The following is a 14,851-nucleotide window of genomic DNA, read 5'->3' as shown; positions in this document are numbered from 1 at the left end:
AGCGCTTCTTTTGCTGCTTTACCCACCGCAGACAAATCGGTAGGGTCGGGGTTGATGGGTTCAGGCGGCGAATCTGGGTTTAGTTCAGGAGTGACAGAAGCAATTATCGATGAGGGGGTCTTGTTGTTGGGTTCTGAAGGACTCCAATGTTTAGCCGCTACATTTTTGGATAGGAATTGTTGCCAACCACCGTCTTCATCACTATCGCCATCATCCTCAATGGCCGCAGCAGTGGTTACCTCAGGTTGTTTTTTTGGAGACGTGAACGTTTTTGGGGGAGTGGTGGACGCGATATTTTCGATTGTAACACCCTCTCTCGGTGGTGGCGAGTAGGTGGCCTCTGGTGGAATATTCATTTGTTCAAAAATGTAACGCTCTACAATCTTTGGACGATCATTTTCGATCGGCTTCTCAACAGCCCTTTCTTCCTCCACTTCCACCACCCCCCTCTCCTCCTCCTCCTCCTCCTGCTCCTCCTCCTCTTTCTCCTCTTCTTGCATTTCTTCTATCATTTTTTCCCAATCGTCTCTTCTACGCTCCTCCTCATTCCCTTCTTCCACAAAATCATCAATTTCATTATACGTTTCATCGCTCCCACTTTCACTTAAGTCATCGTCTAGTATGTAAGAACCTTCCCTTAAGTCCATGCCCTACCCAGACAAGTGTTGTAGAACGATAGTAGTGTGAGAAAAAAAAACTTTATCTTCTCGGATGAATATATTTTTCAACAGAAGGTTTTTCTGGTGCGATCTAAAAATGGTTAATCCCGTGCAAATAAAGGAAACGGACTTGCAGAAGAATGTTGAAGAAGGGATAGAGGCATTTATCAAAGAAACGATAAATGACTTTAACCTAAGCAAGGTCCAGGCGTGGCTTCTAAAGAAACAAATTCCAAAGAAAAAACTCACAGGAATTGTGATAAACACCTTTATTCGTTCATCATTATATAAGCCATTACAAATCGCAGTAAACAAATGGAGTGATACGGCAAAGAAATATTTTACTATTTATAACGAACGTATCGGAGAAGACAACGACGACGACGACGACGATGATGACGACGACGATGATGATGATGATGAATACATTTCCAGACGCGCGTTACTATTAGAAATTGGTGCAGGAGAATTTTTACGTGAACTAGAAGTATTGAGAGATAATCTACTGAATAAAATGACATCGAAATTGAAAAAGGTTTCTACCTTTAACAGAATGTTGAAACTACCTAGCCAAAAGAAAACCTTGTTATGTAGCAAACTATACGGTTTTGTCGTAGGATACGCTGCACCCGAGATCATGAGTTTTTTGGTAGAGGATGCAGATTACATTTACAAACATTTCGATGTCAATTTATCATAAAAAAAAATTCTGCCGAGGTCATCAACCACCAACCCTGGTAAAAAAAAATATGGACGAAATAAATGTGGTCGTCGGTACACTGAAAAATTCATTTTTTAGTGATGATGACCCACCAGCAAGGCAAACGGTGTATAACAATATAGTTGATGTTGAAAATAAGGAAATATACGTGTATGTTCTTTCTGATCGTTGTCAACGAGCACTCAAAGGTGTTCGATTCCCGTTACTTGTCTTCAACGACGAACTTCAAAAGTTCCTCGATGGAGTGTGACGTGTCCAGCGGTGTGGTCCCTGCACCTGGTAGCAATGAATTTTCAATAAACATGGCATCAGAAGAAAATGTGTTTTTATCCGGAACCTTCAATAAATGTGCGTGGTTTTTACAAGCACATAACAAATCCTCTGCATTGAATGAATTGTTTTCATGGAAACCATATAAGTTGGTTCTTGTCACAACGGGCGCTTTGCTGCAAGCGTGAGGTGTCGCCGCCGCACCAGCGCGTTTGTTGATAATATGACCAGTAGGGAGTACAAAAGCAGTACCTGGCGAGGCATGAGGCAGCTCGCCGTTCAATTGTGATTGTGTCCATGTAGATTTTGCATACAAAGGCGAAAAGTGTTTGATAAATTTTTGCAAATCCATGGTACAGTTTTTTTTTTGGTGTGTGGGGGGTGAAATAAATATTTACCAAACTGAAAATGATTTTTATTTGAAAAAAATACAGTTTCTTCCGAGATGGACCTGGACGTCGGAACTCTGGTTTCCCGTCATTCCGATGGAGAATGGGTCCGGCAAATATCATCTGCGTATCGGAACCCTGGTCTTTCATCATTCCGATCACAGCACCCGCATTCTTGTAGTTTGGTAATCGCGAGCCGTTTCTCTGCACGTCGGAACTCTGTTTTCCCATCATTCCGATGGAGAATGGCTCCGGCAAATATCATTTGCGTATCGGAACCCTGGTTTTTCATCATTCCGACAGAGACAAATCACAGCACCCGCATTTGCGAGTATTATTTTTCTTAGAATTTTTGCCGACCGACATTTTTCTCAATCCGATTTTGGCCTGTGTGTTTTTTTGCAAACACGTTCGATAATTCGCCATCGGCGCCTCTTCTCTGGAAAATAGAGTATCACTCTCGAGTTTTCTTAGAATTTCGTCTAGATTTATCTCGACACCAGCGCGGGTGCCGTGCTCATCCTCCGTTGTAACGACAGATTTGATGAAATCAATGAGCGCGAACCTATTAGTGTGTAAAACCATGCTATACTGCTTCTGTAGTTTGGAAACCGTGGCTGCTAGATTCTCTTCTGGTCGTTGTTGACCGCTCTTTTTGTGCCTCAATTTTGTGGCATAACGGGAAGCCATCGCGAGAGCGTTTGAAACCACTCTAGGCGCGGCGAACGTCCTTGCCTCGACGCACGGAGCAATGCGAGTGGACGACGACAAGTTGACGACGCTCTCAAAAAATCGATTACCCGGACTGCTGTTTGGGGTCATGTTTGGGTCGGCACCCAACAAGTGGTGCAAGGCATTTTTCAGGCCACTGGACATGGGCACATTCTTGGCGTCGCGCAACACACTATACGTGTCCGATCCTATAACATTCGCAACGACTGCCGCCCTACCTCCCGTGACAAGTTTGTTCACGTTCGCGTTTACACTACACAACGTTTCCATTCTCGTCGTTTCTACCAAATGTCGTTTTCGCAATTGGTCGCCTCTGCACACTCTCGAACCAACCGCGTACCTGCCAAGCTCGGTGTCTTCCGTTTCCAACTCTTCGATGGCTCTTGATAGACGTCGCCTCACGCGTCGTTTACAACCAGCCGCAATTCTCTCTTCCCCAATTTTTACGGCAGCTGGATCGTAGACCCTTATTCCAGAATAACACCCCGACGAAGCGACCTCTCTTACCATTTCCATCACCGCACTGCGAACTGCGCTTGTAGAAAAAACCTCCCCGTGACCGACGCTATACCCGATGTTGAACGCGGGGTCGGGATCGACGATACATTGTTTCTTTTTCGACAATATTTCGGATGTGCTAGGAACAAGGTTAGGAATTGTTCCCGACGATCCATAATATGACGGATCGATATCCGACGCCACCCCCACAGCTGCGTCGAGTACCGTTTGTTTGGACGGTTTGGTGTACGGGTGCGCTTGGAAAAAAACATGAGTGTACAAGTACCATTCCAATGGCGGGATACCGTACGTTTGTATAATGCGATGAGCTTCAGGTCGAGACAATTTAATGTTTCGATTCGTGAAATAAAATAGAAAACCAAATAGCAATTTTGATATCACATCAATGTCGAACGCGCCACATTCTCCGAGTACCGTGCATTTGCCCACCTTGAATACGAGAACCGTCTTGACCCTAAACAATCCCGCGGGCGGCGTTGTTTCAAACTCAGCCGCTATCCGCGTGTAATAACGGCCGAGCGTCTCGTGTTTCTTCAACGGTCGTGAAGGTACCCTAATCTTGAAAAACATGCCGGGAAAGGTGTCGGGGTTAAAAGTGAAGGCGATGCAATGCCGAACAAAAAAGTCCCTGACGTTGTTCAAGTTGATCGCGAACCAATTTAGCGTGTAGACGGTATTCACGATTGAAACCCGTTCAATTTTCACGGGGTAGTCGAGGGTATCGGCGATAGAGGAGACGGTTTTTGTCACGCATAGCCGTATAAGACGCGAATCTTGTAAACCTACGACAATGATGGTGCCAGATGCGAATACGAGAATACTGTAGAATGAGTGTCGGCATTTGAGTGCTATAAATTGCTTCTGACTCGTTTCTCTTTCCGAGAGTAAAATCCGCGCACGGTCTAGCACGTTCCCCGTGTTGCCTCCAAAATCCAATGTTATTGATAAACAGTTGTTATCCGTCGAATACGGCATTCGCGCGACCGCTCCAAATATGGGATGCACTCCCATGGTCTGCACAGAGCTTGTGTGGATCCGGATCCCACATGGGTGTGTACTGATCTCGACCGGGAAAACGCCGTGGTTGTTGGTATTTTTCAGTTCGGAACCTCGGACTATATCCCAAAATGGACGCCGTAGCGATTGAATTGAACCACCTCTACGGAATGATAAATGACTCTATTGTACAGTCGGCAAGCTGTTCGCATTGTGGAAAATGTAAACCCGTTGACTTGTGTGCGATGGTTTTGGAAGCGGCAGTTATTGCATTCCTAGCAGGCGCCGGGGCCGTCGAAGGGCACCAACTCAATTCCGACGCATCACGCCTACAAAAACAAGGTTTCACGTCGGCCAAACTAGCATATGGGAGCCATCTCAACGTCATTTTTGGTGATAAAAAAGTGCAGATTCCAGTAGCCTCCCTACAAACAGATTGGTTTCGATATCTCTCCACCACACCCATTTGCGATACGAAAAGTGAAATTATTCCACCCTCGGTCGAATGCACCTGCTTAACCCTTTAGCGGGCAAGTGTCCTTTTCGGGTCTTGCATATAAAGTTTTTTTCCACCGGGTCCCGATGTCGGGCACAAAACGAAAAATCGACGACGACGACGACGACGATGACGAGGCTTTTCGATAGACGAGAATTTCATGTCCAAAGTTTGTCATCGGTGTCTGGCTCCTACGAAAAAGGTTATGAGAGAAGTCGATGACAAAAATGGAGAAGAACGCATGAGGCAAGTCAGAGGACTCATCAATGTTCGCTTGTGCAACAAGAATTATATTCGACCATTGGTGAGTCTTCGACTTCTGCTTCTGCGCCAACGTCACGGTGCTGACGTTAATGCTGCACTGTGGCCTTTGGATTTGGTGGAAAAAAAGACGAAGATGGAGCAAGGAAATTTTTATTTTTCACACAATAATAACTTTTCTTCACGGTAATTCGTCTCCGTGAAAAATCAAACCAGTAACGCGGTGGTGCACGGGATTTTCGACCTTGTTGATGACACGAGGACGAAATCTTGCCCGCTAAAGGGTTAACCTTGTGATTCCCGAATACTCTCACACGAGCTGTCGGGGAATTGGAAAAACAGAGTTCCGACATACGGTCAATATTTGTCACGACCGATATGTATCGGAACCATGGAAAAATATAATTCCGACGTTACTATGCTGCTGCATCCTTCCTTCCTCGCAGTTGTTGCATTTCTAGCAAGCGCCGGGATCGTCGAACAACTGGTTTACTAGTTTTTTTGTAACACATCTCTTCTTTTTTGTGAAACCTTTTCGTATAAGATAATGTCCAGTTTCGTCGAAAATGACAAGTGTGGGAGAATTTTGCTGTTAGTCGCCATTCGTCTTTCTTTTGTATCTGTTTGGATTTCGTCGAGGTTGAGGAATTTGGCCACATCGAGTGTCGGGTTCATTCTCGTATCTAGATAATATGAAGTTCGTGCAAATATATACCCCAGCACGAAGGCAGATACCCAAAATGTAAGCACATGAACAATGAAGCCCATTTTTCTTTGTTTGTAATAAAAATTTTGCTTGAGGAATGTTTATTTATGGGTTAAGAATATTTCGACAAAATTTCTCTTCTTTTTTGTGAAACCTCGGGGGACATTTCATATCTAATGATGTCCAGTTTTGTCGAAGAGGACAAATGTGGTAGAATTTTGTTATTGGTCGCCATTCGTTTTTCTTTTGTACCCGTTTGGATTTCGTCAAGCTTGAGGAATTTGGCCACATCGAGTGTCGGGTTCATTCTTGTGTCTAGATAGTATGAAGTTCGTGCAATTACATATCCCAGCACGTAGGTGAATAAGAAAAATGTAAGCAAACAACCAATGAAGCCCATTTTTCTTTGTTTTTTTTTAATAAAAATCTTGAGCAAACAAATGTTTATTGATTTTTCTTTATTAGGATTTCCGAATCCGCACGAGTCTGTCGGGGGATTGCAAAAACAGAGTTCCGACACACGGTTAATATTTGTCACGACCAATATGTATCGGTACCAACAAAAAACAGAGTTCCGATGAGAAAATAAACTATGAACTCGCTGTTGTTGCTGCTGCAGACTTTATGGCCGCGGTTTGGGCCATATCTCTCTCCTTGACAAATGTACGGGAAGGGTCGATGCCTGCAATTTCGTTTTCTAACATGAGACGGTCAACGGCAGCTTTACTCGGGACAAGGTTCGAACCCAAAGGAGGTTCGGGGGCAAGGCTCGAACCCAGAGGATCCGCAGCCGGGGGTGGTAAGGCGCGTCGTCTTTTTTCAATGGGTGTAGTCGGACTCATCGCCACCCGTTTTATTGGAGGTTTGCGAGCGGCGACAAATTCGGGCGGCAGTGTCTTTTTTGGTTTTGGTGGTTGGGCCAGCGCCACCAACCCCACAGCCTCCATGAACGGATGGATGAGGGGACTCGTACCATGCCCGGCTCCTCCACAGCACCTACACCGAGTATTTCCCGTGCGTCGTTTGTTACCGACTGCTTCGTTCGCCTTGGCTGTGGCCTCCGACGCAGTTTTGATCGCTATGTATATGCCAATCACACATTCCGCCGTTGTGTAAAAAGCGAGTTCGTTTCCTTCCCCCTTTTCAAGGGTCGCCGGGCCCCATTGTTGAATGTGTTGCAACAAACTCAACAATACACTCTTGAGAAACGAGTGCAACACTGTCATGTGGCTAGAAACCGCCTTCAGAATCTCACTCGTTGGGTCGAATCCGAACAAGACCTGATCGTCTAAGGTAACCAACGCGTCATCCAAAGGTACGTGAGACTGGACGTGGCGATGTAAAAAATCAACCAGTCTACTCTTGTCCAGGCGTAAGCGACCGGGCGCGTCACCAGCTTCCACGCGTAAAACACCATCAACCAATTTCCCAGTAACGAGTCCCGTGCCGGATTCTTTTGTCGTTTCTACCACTACGGAGAGTTGGGGGAATGTGGACACGCGTTCGTTCGTGCGTGGGTCGATTAACACGTTTTCTGCCGTAATCGTCCCACGCTCACCCTCTGCATATTTGTTCTCGATTTTACGCGTTACGTTATCGCCAAAGATACTACTAGTCGACGATTCAACTTCTTCTTGGTTTGAAAGAAAAATGCGGCCATGCGATCCGCCTAATATCTTTTCGACATCTAGTGTCGATCGTTTCTCACCCTGCAAAAGGTTTTTTATGAACGTCGATGTCATCTTTACCCGTATTTATTTTTTGCAACGTTTGCCAAAAAAAATTTAAAACGTGAATTGACTTTAGCTGTTCCGTCAGAGGTATTCCTTGTTGTTCATGGACCTCCATAGCGGATGAGTTGATTTTCTTGCCCGATTTCAGAAATTGTTTCTCTAACGAGTCAAAAGAAAACCCATCATTAATTCTTCTTTTCCATTTGTTGCCATTATAGACAAGCACACCACCCGTCCGGGGGTACACGCTTATTGTGCCGTCCACACAAGTGGCTCTCAAATTCATTTCATCAAATCTGAGAATACCATTCTTGTTGTCCGTGGCGATAATTTGCAAACTTGGTTCAGGCAATAGTAACAATGGCATTCTGTTTAAAACTTTATACAATTTGTCCATAACTTTGTTGTGAAAATGCGCCATTTAGCACTAGTAATGTCTTTTGTTTTTGTTTCTTTTTGGTATTTTTTGTTTATCCCATTCATATCCAGTGGCAATCTTTGCTGCCCCCTTGTCTATCTGTTCACCTCCAACCAATTTTCCTCGCTTTGGGGTTTCCCACATGCTTTGAATCTCGACATTTACGATGAGTGCGACGACGACGACATACAAACCCGTGCCGGTGTGCCCCAAAAATAAAATCAAGATGAGGTTCATCGCCATCGATGCGGCGGGCGTTAAGGGTATGAGGACTTTGGAATCGCGCAAATCGACCAAAGATTCCGACGATAGGTTAACGAGAGAAGGATGGAAACGGTAGCGGGTGAAGTGCTACCTGGTATCGAATGGGTTATTACTCTGCATCCGCTAGTGACCGCTCCGACTTCGCGCCCAATTTGCCTAAATGATACACTCTATAACGTTTGTTGGGTAAAAATGAGTAGCTGATTTTGTATTTTTTGGAATTCATGTTTTCACTGAAGAGGTGTTCATCATTTAATTTAAGGCATATTTGATAGATTGTGTATATCAAATTATTAATAAACTCTGATTTCGTCCAATCTACATCTGTAATTGACCCTGCTGGTCCTCGAGGCCCTTGCGGCCCCTGCGGACCTTGCGGCCCCTTCGGTCCCGTGAAACCTCGCGACCCCCTCAGGCCAGGTTCGCCGATGGGACCCGTTTTTCCTGGTGGTCCCCTGGATCCCTTTTCCCCTCTGGAACCTCGTAGCCCCTCAAATCCTTGTGGTCCCCTGAGACCTCGTGGTCCCGCAGGACCGGTCATGCCAGCGGGACCCGTTTGTCCAACTCCTGTTTCTCCTCTTGGCCCTTGTGGTCCCCTGAGACCTTTTGGTCCCGCCGGACCGGTTATGCCAGTGGTACCCGTTCGCCCAACTTCTCCTTTTGTTCCTGTTTCTCCTCTTGGCCCTTGTGGTCCCCTGAGACCTCGTGGTCCCGCAGGACCGGTTATGCCAGCGGTACCCGTTCGCCCAATTTTTCCTTTTGCTCCTGTTTCTCCTCTTGGCCCTTGCTGTCCCCTGAGACCTCGTGGTCCCGCCGGACCGGTTATGCCAGCGGGACCCGATTGTCCAACTTCTCCTTTTGTTCCTTTTTCTCCCTTTGACCCTTGTGGTCCCCTGAGACCTCGTGGTCCCGCCGAGCCATTTAAGCCAGCGGTACCCGATTGTCCCATTTTTCCCTCGGGTCCTGCTGGGCCCGACCCCCCCATTTCTCCTTTAGGTCCTTGCGGGCCCCTGAGACCTCGTGGTCCCGCCGGGCCAATTATGCCAGCGAGACCCGTTTGTCCCACTTCTCCTTTTGCTCCTGTTTCTCCCTTTGTCCCTTGCGGGCCCCTGAGACCTCGTGGTCCCGCCGGGCCAATTATGCCAGCGAGACCCGTTTGTCCCACTTCTCCTTTTGCTCCTGTTTCTCCCTTTGTCCCTTGCGGGCCCCTGAGACCTCGTGGTCCCGCCGGGCCAATTATGCCAGCGAGACCCGTTTGACCAACTTCTCCTTTTGCTCCTGTTTCTCCCTTTGTACCTTGCGGGCCCCTGAGACCTCGTGGTCCCGCCGGGCCAATTATGCCAGCGAGACCCGTATGACCAACTTCTCCTTTTGCTCCTGTTTCTCCCTTTGTACCTTGCGGGCCCCTGAGACCTCGTGGTCCCGCCGGGCCAGTTATGCCAGCAGTACCCGATTGCCCCATTTTTCCTTCAAGTCCTGCTGGGCCCGATTCCCCCACTTCTCCTTTAGGTCCTTGTGGTCCCCTGAGACCTCGTGGTCCCGCCGGACCGGTTAAACCAGCGGGACCCGAATGTCCCACTTCTCCCTTTGCTCCTGTTTCTCCATTTGGCCCTTGCGGTCCCCTGAGACCTCGTGGTCCCGCCGGACCGGTTATACCAGCGGGACCCGTTTGTCCCACTTCTCCTTTTGCTCCCGGTTGTCCAGCTTCTCCCTTTGATCCTTGCAGTCCTACGAATCCTTGCAGACCTGTTTCTCCCACTTCTCCCTTTGGCCCTTGCGGTCCCCTGAGACCTCGTGGTCCCACCGGGCCGGTTATGCCAGCGGGACCCGGTTGTCCCATTTTTCCTTCAGGTCCTGCTGGGCCCGATCCCCCCACTTCTCCTTCAGGTCCTTGTGGTCCCCTGAGACCTCGTGGTCCTGCCGGACCGGTTATGCCAGCGGGACCCGTTTGTCCCATTTTTCCTTCAGGTCCTGCTGGGCCCGATCCCCCCACTTCTCCTTCAGGTCCTTGTGGTCCCCTGAGACCTCGTGGTCCTGCCGGACCGGTTATGCCAGCGGGACCCGTTTGTCCCATTTTTCCTTCAGGTCCTGCTGGGCCCGATCCCCCCACTTCTCCTTCAGGTCCTTGTGGTCCCCTGAGACCTCGTGGTCCTGCCGGACCGGTTATGCCAGCGGGACCCGTTTGTCCCATTTCTCCTTTTGCTCCTGTTTCTCCATTTGGTCCTTGTGGTCCCCTGAGACCTCGTGGTCCCGCCGGACCGGTTATGCCAGCGGGACCCGTTTGTCCCACTTCTCCTTTTGCTCCGGGTTGTCCAGATTCTCCCTTTGATCCTTGCAGTCCTACGAATCCTTGCGGACCTGTTTCTCCCACTTCTCCTTTTGGCCCTTTTGGTCCCCTGAGACCTCGTGGTCCCGCCGGACCGGTTATGCCAGCGGGACCCGTTTGTCCCACTTCTCCTTTTGCTCCTTTTGGCCCTTTTGGTCCCCTGAGACCTCGTGGTCCCGCCGGACCGGTTATGCCAGCGGGACCCGATTGTCCCATTTTTCCTTTTGCTCCCGGTTGTCCAGATTCTCCCTTTGATCCTTGCAGTCCTACGAATCCTTGCGGACCTGATTCTCCCACTTCTCCTTTTGGCCCTTTTGGTCCCCTGAGACCTCGTGGTCCCGCCGGACCGGTTATGCCAGCGGGACCCGATTGTCCCATTTTTCCTTCAGGTCCTGCTGGGCCCGATTCCCCCATTTCTCCTTTAGGTCCTTGCGGTCCCCTGAGACCTCGTGGTCCCGCCGGACCGGTTATGCCAGAGGGACCCGTTTGTCCAGCTTCTCCCTTTGATCCTTGCAGTCCTACAAATCCTTGCGGACCTGTTTCTCCCACTTCTCCTTTTGGCCCTTGCAGTCCCCTGAGACCTCGTGGTCCCGCCGGACCGGTTATGCCAGCGGGACCCGGTTGTCCCATTTTTCCTTCAGGTCCTGCTGGGCCCGATCCCCCCACTTCTCCTTCAGGTCCTTGTGGTCCCCTGAGACCTCGTGGTCCTGCCGGACCGGTTATGCCAGCGGGACCCGTTTGTCCCACTTCTCCTTTTGCTCCCGGTTGTCCAGATTCTCCCTGTGATCCTTGCAGTCCTACGAATCCTTGCGGACCTGTTTCTCCCACTTCTCCCTTTGGCCCTTGCGGTCCCCTGAGACCTCGTGGACCCGTTTGTCCAGCTTCTCCCTTTGATCCTTGCAGCCCTACGAATCCTTGCGGACCTGTTTCGCCCACTTCTCCTTTTGGCCCGTGCGGTCCCCTGAGACCTCGTGGTCCCGCCGTTCCAGTTATGCCAGCGGTACCCGATTGTCCCATTTTTCCTTCAGGTCCTGCTGGGCCCGATCCCCCCATTTCTCCTTTAGGTCCTTGCGGGCCCCTGAGACCTCGTGGTCCCGCCGGGCCAGTTATGCCAGCGGGACCCGATTGTCCCATTTTTCCTTCAGGTCCTGCTGGGCCCGATTCCCCCACTTCTCCTTTAGGCCCTTGCTGTCCCCTGAGACCTCGTGGTCCCGCCGGACCGGTTATGCCAGCGGGACCCGCCTCTCCTTTTACTCCCGGTTGTCCAGATTCTCCCTTTGATCCTTGAAGTCCTACGAATCCTTGCGGACCTGTTTCTCCCACTTCTCCCTTTGGCCCTTGCGGTCCCCTGAGACCTCGTGGTCCCGCCGGACCGGTTATGCCAGCGGGACCCGTTTGTCCAGCTTCTCCTTTTGCTCCCGTTGGACCCGGTTGTCCAGCTTCTCCCTTTGATCCTTGCGGACCCGTTTCTCCCGCTTCGCCTTTTTGCCCTTGCGGTCCCCTGAGACCTCGTGGTCCCGCCGGACCGGTTAAACCAGCGGTACCCGATTGTCCCATTTGTCCTTCAGGTCCTGCTGGGCCCGTTTCTCCCACTTCTCCTTTTGGCCCTTGTGGTCCCCTGAGACCTCGTGATCCCGCCGAACCGGTTAAACCAGCGGGACCCATGTGTCCAGCTTCTCCTTTTGATCCTTGTAATCCTTGCAGACCTGTTTCCCCCAATTCTCCTTTAGGTCCTTTTGGCCCCCTGAGACCTCGTGGTCCCGCCGGACCGGTTATGCTTATGCCAGCGGTACCTGATTGTCCCATTTTTCCCTCAGGTCCTGCTGGGCCCGATTCCCCCACTTCTCCTTTAGGCCCTTGCGGTCCCCTGAGACCTCGTGGTCCCGCCGGACCGGTTATGCCAGCGGGACCCGTTTGTCCAGCTTCTCCTTTTGCTCCCGTTGGACCCGGTTGTCCAGCTTCTCCCTTTGATCCTTGCGGACCCGTTTCTCCCGCTTCGCCTTTTTGCCCTTGCGGTCCCCTGAGACCTCGTGGTCCCGCCGGACCGGTTAAACCAGCGGTACCCGATTGTCCCATTTGTCCTTCAGGTCCTGCTGGGCCCGTTTCTCCCACTTCTCCTTTTGGCCCTTGTGGTCCCCTGAGACCTCGTGATCCCGCCGAACCGGTTAAACCAGCGGGACCCATGTGTCCAGCTTCTCCTTTTGATCCTTGTAATCCTTGCAGACCTGTTTCCCCCAATTCTCCTTTAGGTCCTTTTGGCCCCCTGAGACCTCGTGGTCCCGCCGGACCGGTTATGCTTATGCCAGCGGTACCCGATTGTCCCATTTTTCCCTCAGGTCCTGCTGGGCCCGATTCCCCCACTTCTCCTTTAGGCCCTTGCGGTCCCCTGAGACCTCGTGATCCCGCCGAACCGGTTAAACCAGCGGAACCCGATTGTCCAACTTCTCCTTTTGTTCCCGTTGGACCCGGTTGTCCAGCTTCTCCCTTTGATCCTTGCGGACCCGTTTCTCCCGCTTCGCCTTTTGGCCCTTGCGGTCCCCTGAGACCTCGTGGTCCCGCCGGACCGGTTAAACCAGCGGTACCCGATTGTCCAACTTCTCCTTTTGTTCCCGTTGGACCCGGTTGTCCAGCTTCTCCCTTTGATCCTTGCGGACCCGTTTCTCCCGCTTCGCCTTTTTGCCCTTGCGGTCCCCTGAGACCTCGTGGTCCCGCCGGACCGGTTAAACCAGCGGTACCCGATTGTCCCATTTGTCCTTCAGGTCCTGCTGGGCCCGTTTCTCCCACTTCTCCTTTTGGCCCTTGTGGTCCCCTGAGCCCTCGTGATCCCGCCGAACCGGTTAAACCAGCGGGACCCATGTGTCCAGCTTCTCCTTTTGATCCTTGTAATCCTTGCAGACCTGTTTCCCCCAATTCTCCTTTAGGTCCTTGTGGTCCCCTGAGACCTCGTGGTCCCGCCGGACCTGATATGCTTATGCCAGCGGTACCCGATTGTCCCATTTTTCCCTCAGGTCCTGCTGGGCCCGATTCCCCCACTTCTCCTTTAGGTCCTTGCGGTCCCCTGAGACCTCGTGGTCCCGCCGGACCGGTTAAACCAGCGGAACCCGATTGTCCAACTTCTCCTTTTGTTCCTGTTTCTCCCTTTGTCCCTTGCGGGCCCCTGAGACCTCGTGGTCCCGCCGGGCCGGTCATGCCAGAGGGACCCGGTTGTCCCATTTTTCCCTCAGGTCCTGCTGGGCCCGATTCCCCCACTTCTCCTTTAGGTCCTTGCGGCCCCCTGAGACCTCGTGGTCCCGCCGGACCGGTTATGCCAGCGGGACCCGATTGTCCAACTTCTCCTTTTGCTCCTGTTTCTCCCTTTGGCCCTTGTGGTCCCCTGAGACCTCGTGGTCCCGCCGGACCGGTTATACCAGCGGGACCCGATTGTCCCATTTTTCCCTCAGGTCCTGCTGGGCCCGATTCCCCCACTTCTCCTTTAGGTCCTTGCGGCCCCCTGAGACCTCGTGTTCCGGTTATGCCAGCGGGACCCGTTTGTCCAACTTCTCCTTTCGCTCCTGTTTCTCCTTTTGACCCTTCTTCTCCCGTGATTCCTTGCGGGCCCGTCTCGCCGGCGGGACCCGTTTCTCCTTTCGGTCCTTGCAGCCCATCATTTCCTTTAGGTCCCGGTGGTCCCCTGAGTCCTCGTGGACCTACCGCACCTTTTAATTTTTTTGTTAGTAATATTGGGTCAATATCTTCGTCAAGTGTTCTTTTCTTCTCTTTTTTCTTAGACTCGTTCATAAACACATAAGTAACCACAAATATACAAACAAAAACATTGACAACTGTGACAAAGGACATTTGTATTGTTGAACTTGCATAATATTATGAACATATTTTTAAAATAAAAAATAGATAAATAGGATCTAACTGAAATGGATATTACTGAAGAATTTCATGATAGCACCTCCAATATGGTCAACGAAGATGTGACCATTAATAATGAAAACGCACCCATTGGTGAAAACGAAGCAATAGCATCCGCTGGTGAAAACGAAACATCAGCAGCACCCGCTTCCGATATAGCAAAAGTACAAAACATGTACGAAAGAAATGTGGCCGCCACCACAAACATGACCGCTTGGTTAAGCAATTTACCAGATAAGTTTCACTGCTTTCTTCCAATTTCCACAGAAGTGACGAGTGACGACAAGAATCTATCACCTATAGACTCGCACGTGTACAGTTATGTTAATGATAACGAGCCCCGCATTTTTGTGCCGTCTTTAAGAGCGGCATCCGAGATAATGGATGCCATTGCACGGTTTCAGATAAAACTTTACTCGATTATTGTCAATTGTCGATTGTCTGCCGTTATGGTATCA

General features: G+C 50.3%; 1 protein-coding gene across 1 annotated transcript; it reads right to left on the bottom strand.

Annotated features, from left to right (window-relative positions):
- Positions 1-8,273: 8,273 nt before the first annotated feature.
- On the bottom strand, positions 8,274-14,425 carry LOC143018398 (uncharacterized). Its single transcript, XM_076173755.1, has 2 exons — positions 14,413-14,425; positions 8,274-14,176 (listed from the first exon to the last, which is right to left on the bottom strand). The coding sequence occupies exons 1-2, from the start codon at positions 14,423-14,425 to the stop codon at positions 8,274-8,276; spliced, it is 5,916 nt and encodes a 1,971-aa protein (XP_076029870.1).
- Between the last annotated feature and the right edge of the window lie 426 nt (positions 14,426-14,851).

Source organism: Oratosquilla oratoria, chromosome 34, assembly GCF_046742065.1.
Source record: "Oratosquilla oratoria isolate Oo_2021 chromosome 34, ASM4674206v1, whole genome shotgun sequence".
Classification (NCBI taxonomy): domain Eukaryota; kingdom Metazoa; phylum Arthropoda; class Malacostraca; order Stomatopoda; family Squillidae; genus Oratosquilla; species Oratosquilla oratoria.
This window is presented reverse-complemented; position numbering and strand designations above follow the sequence as displayed.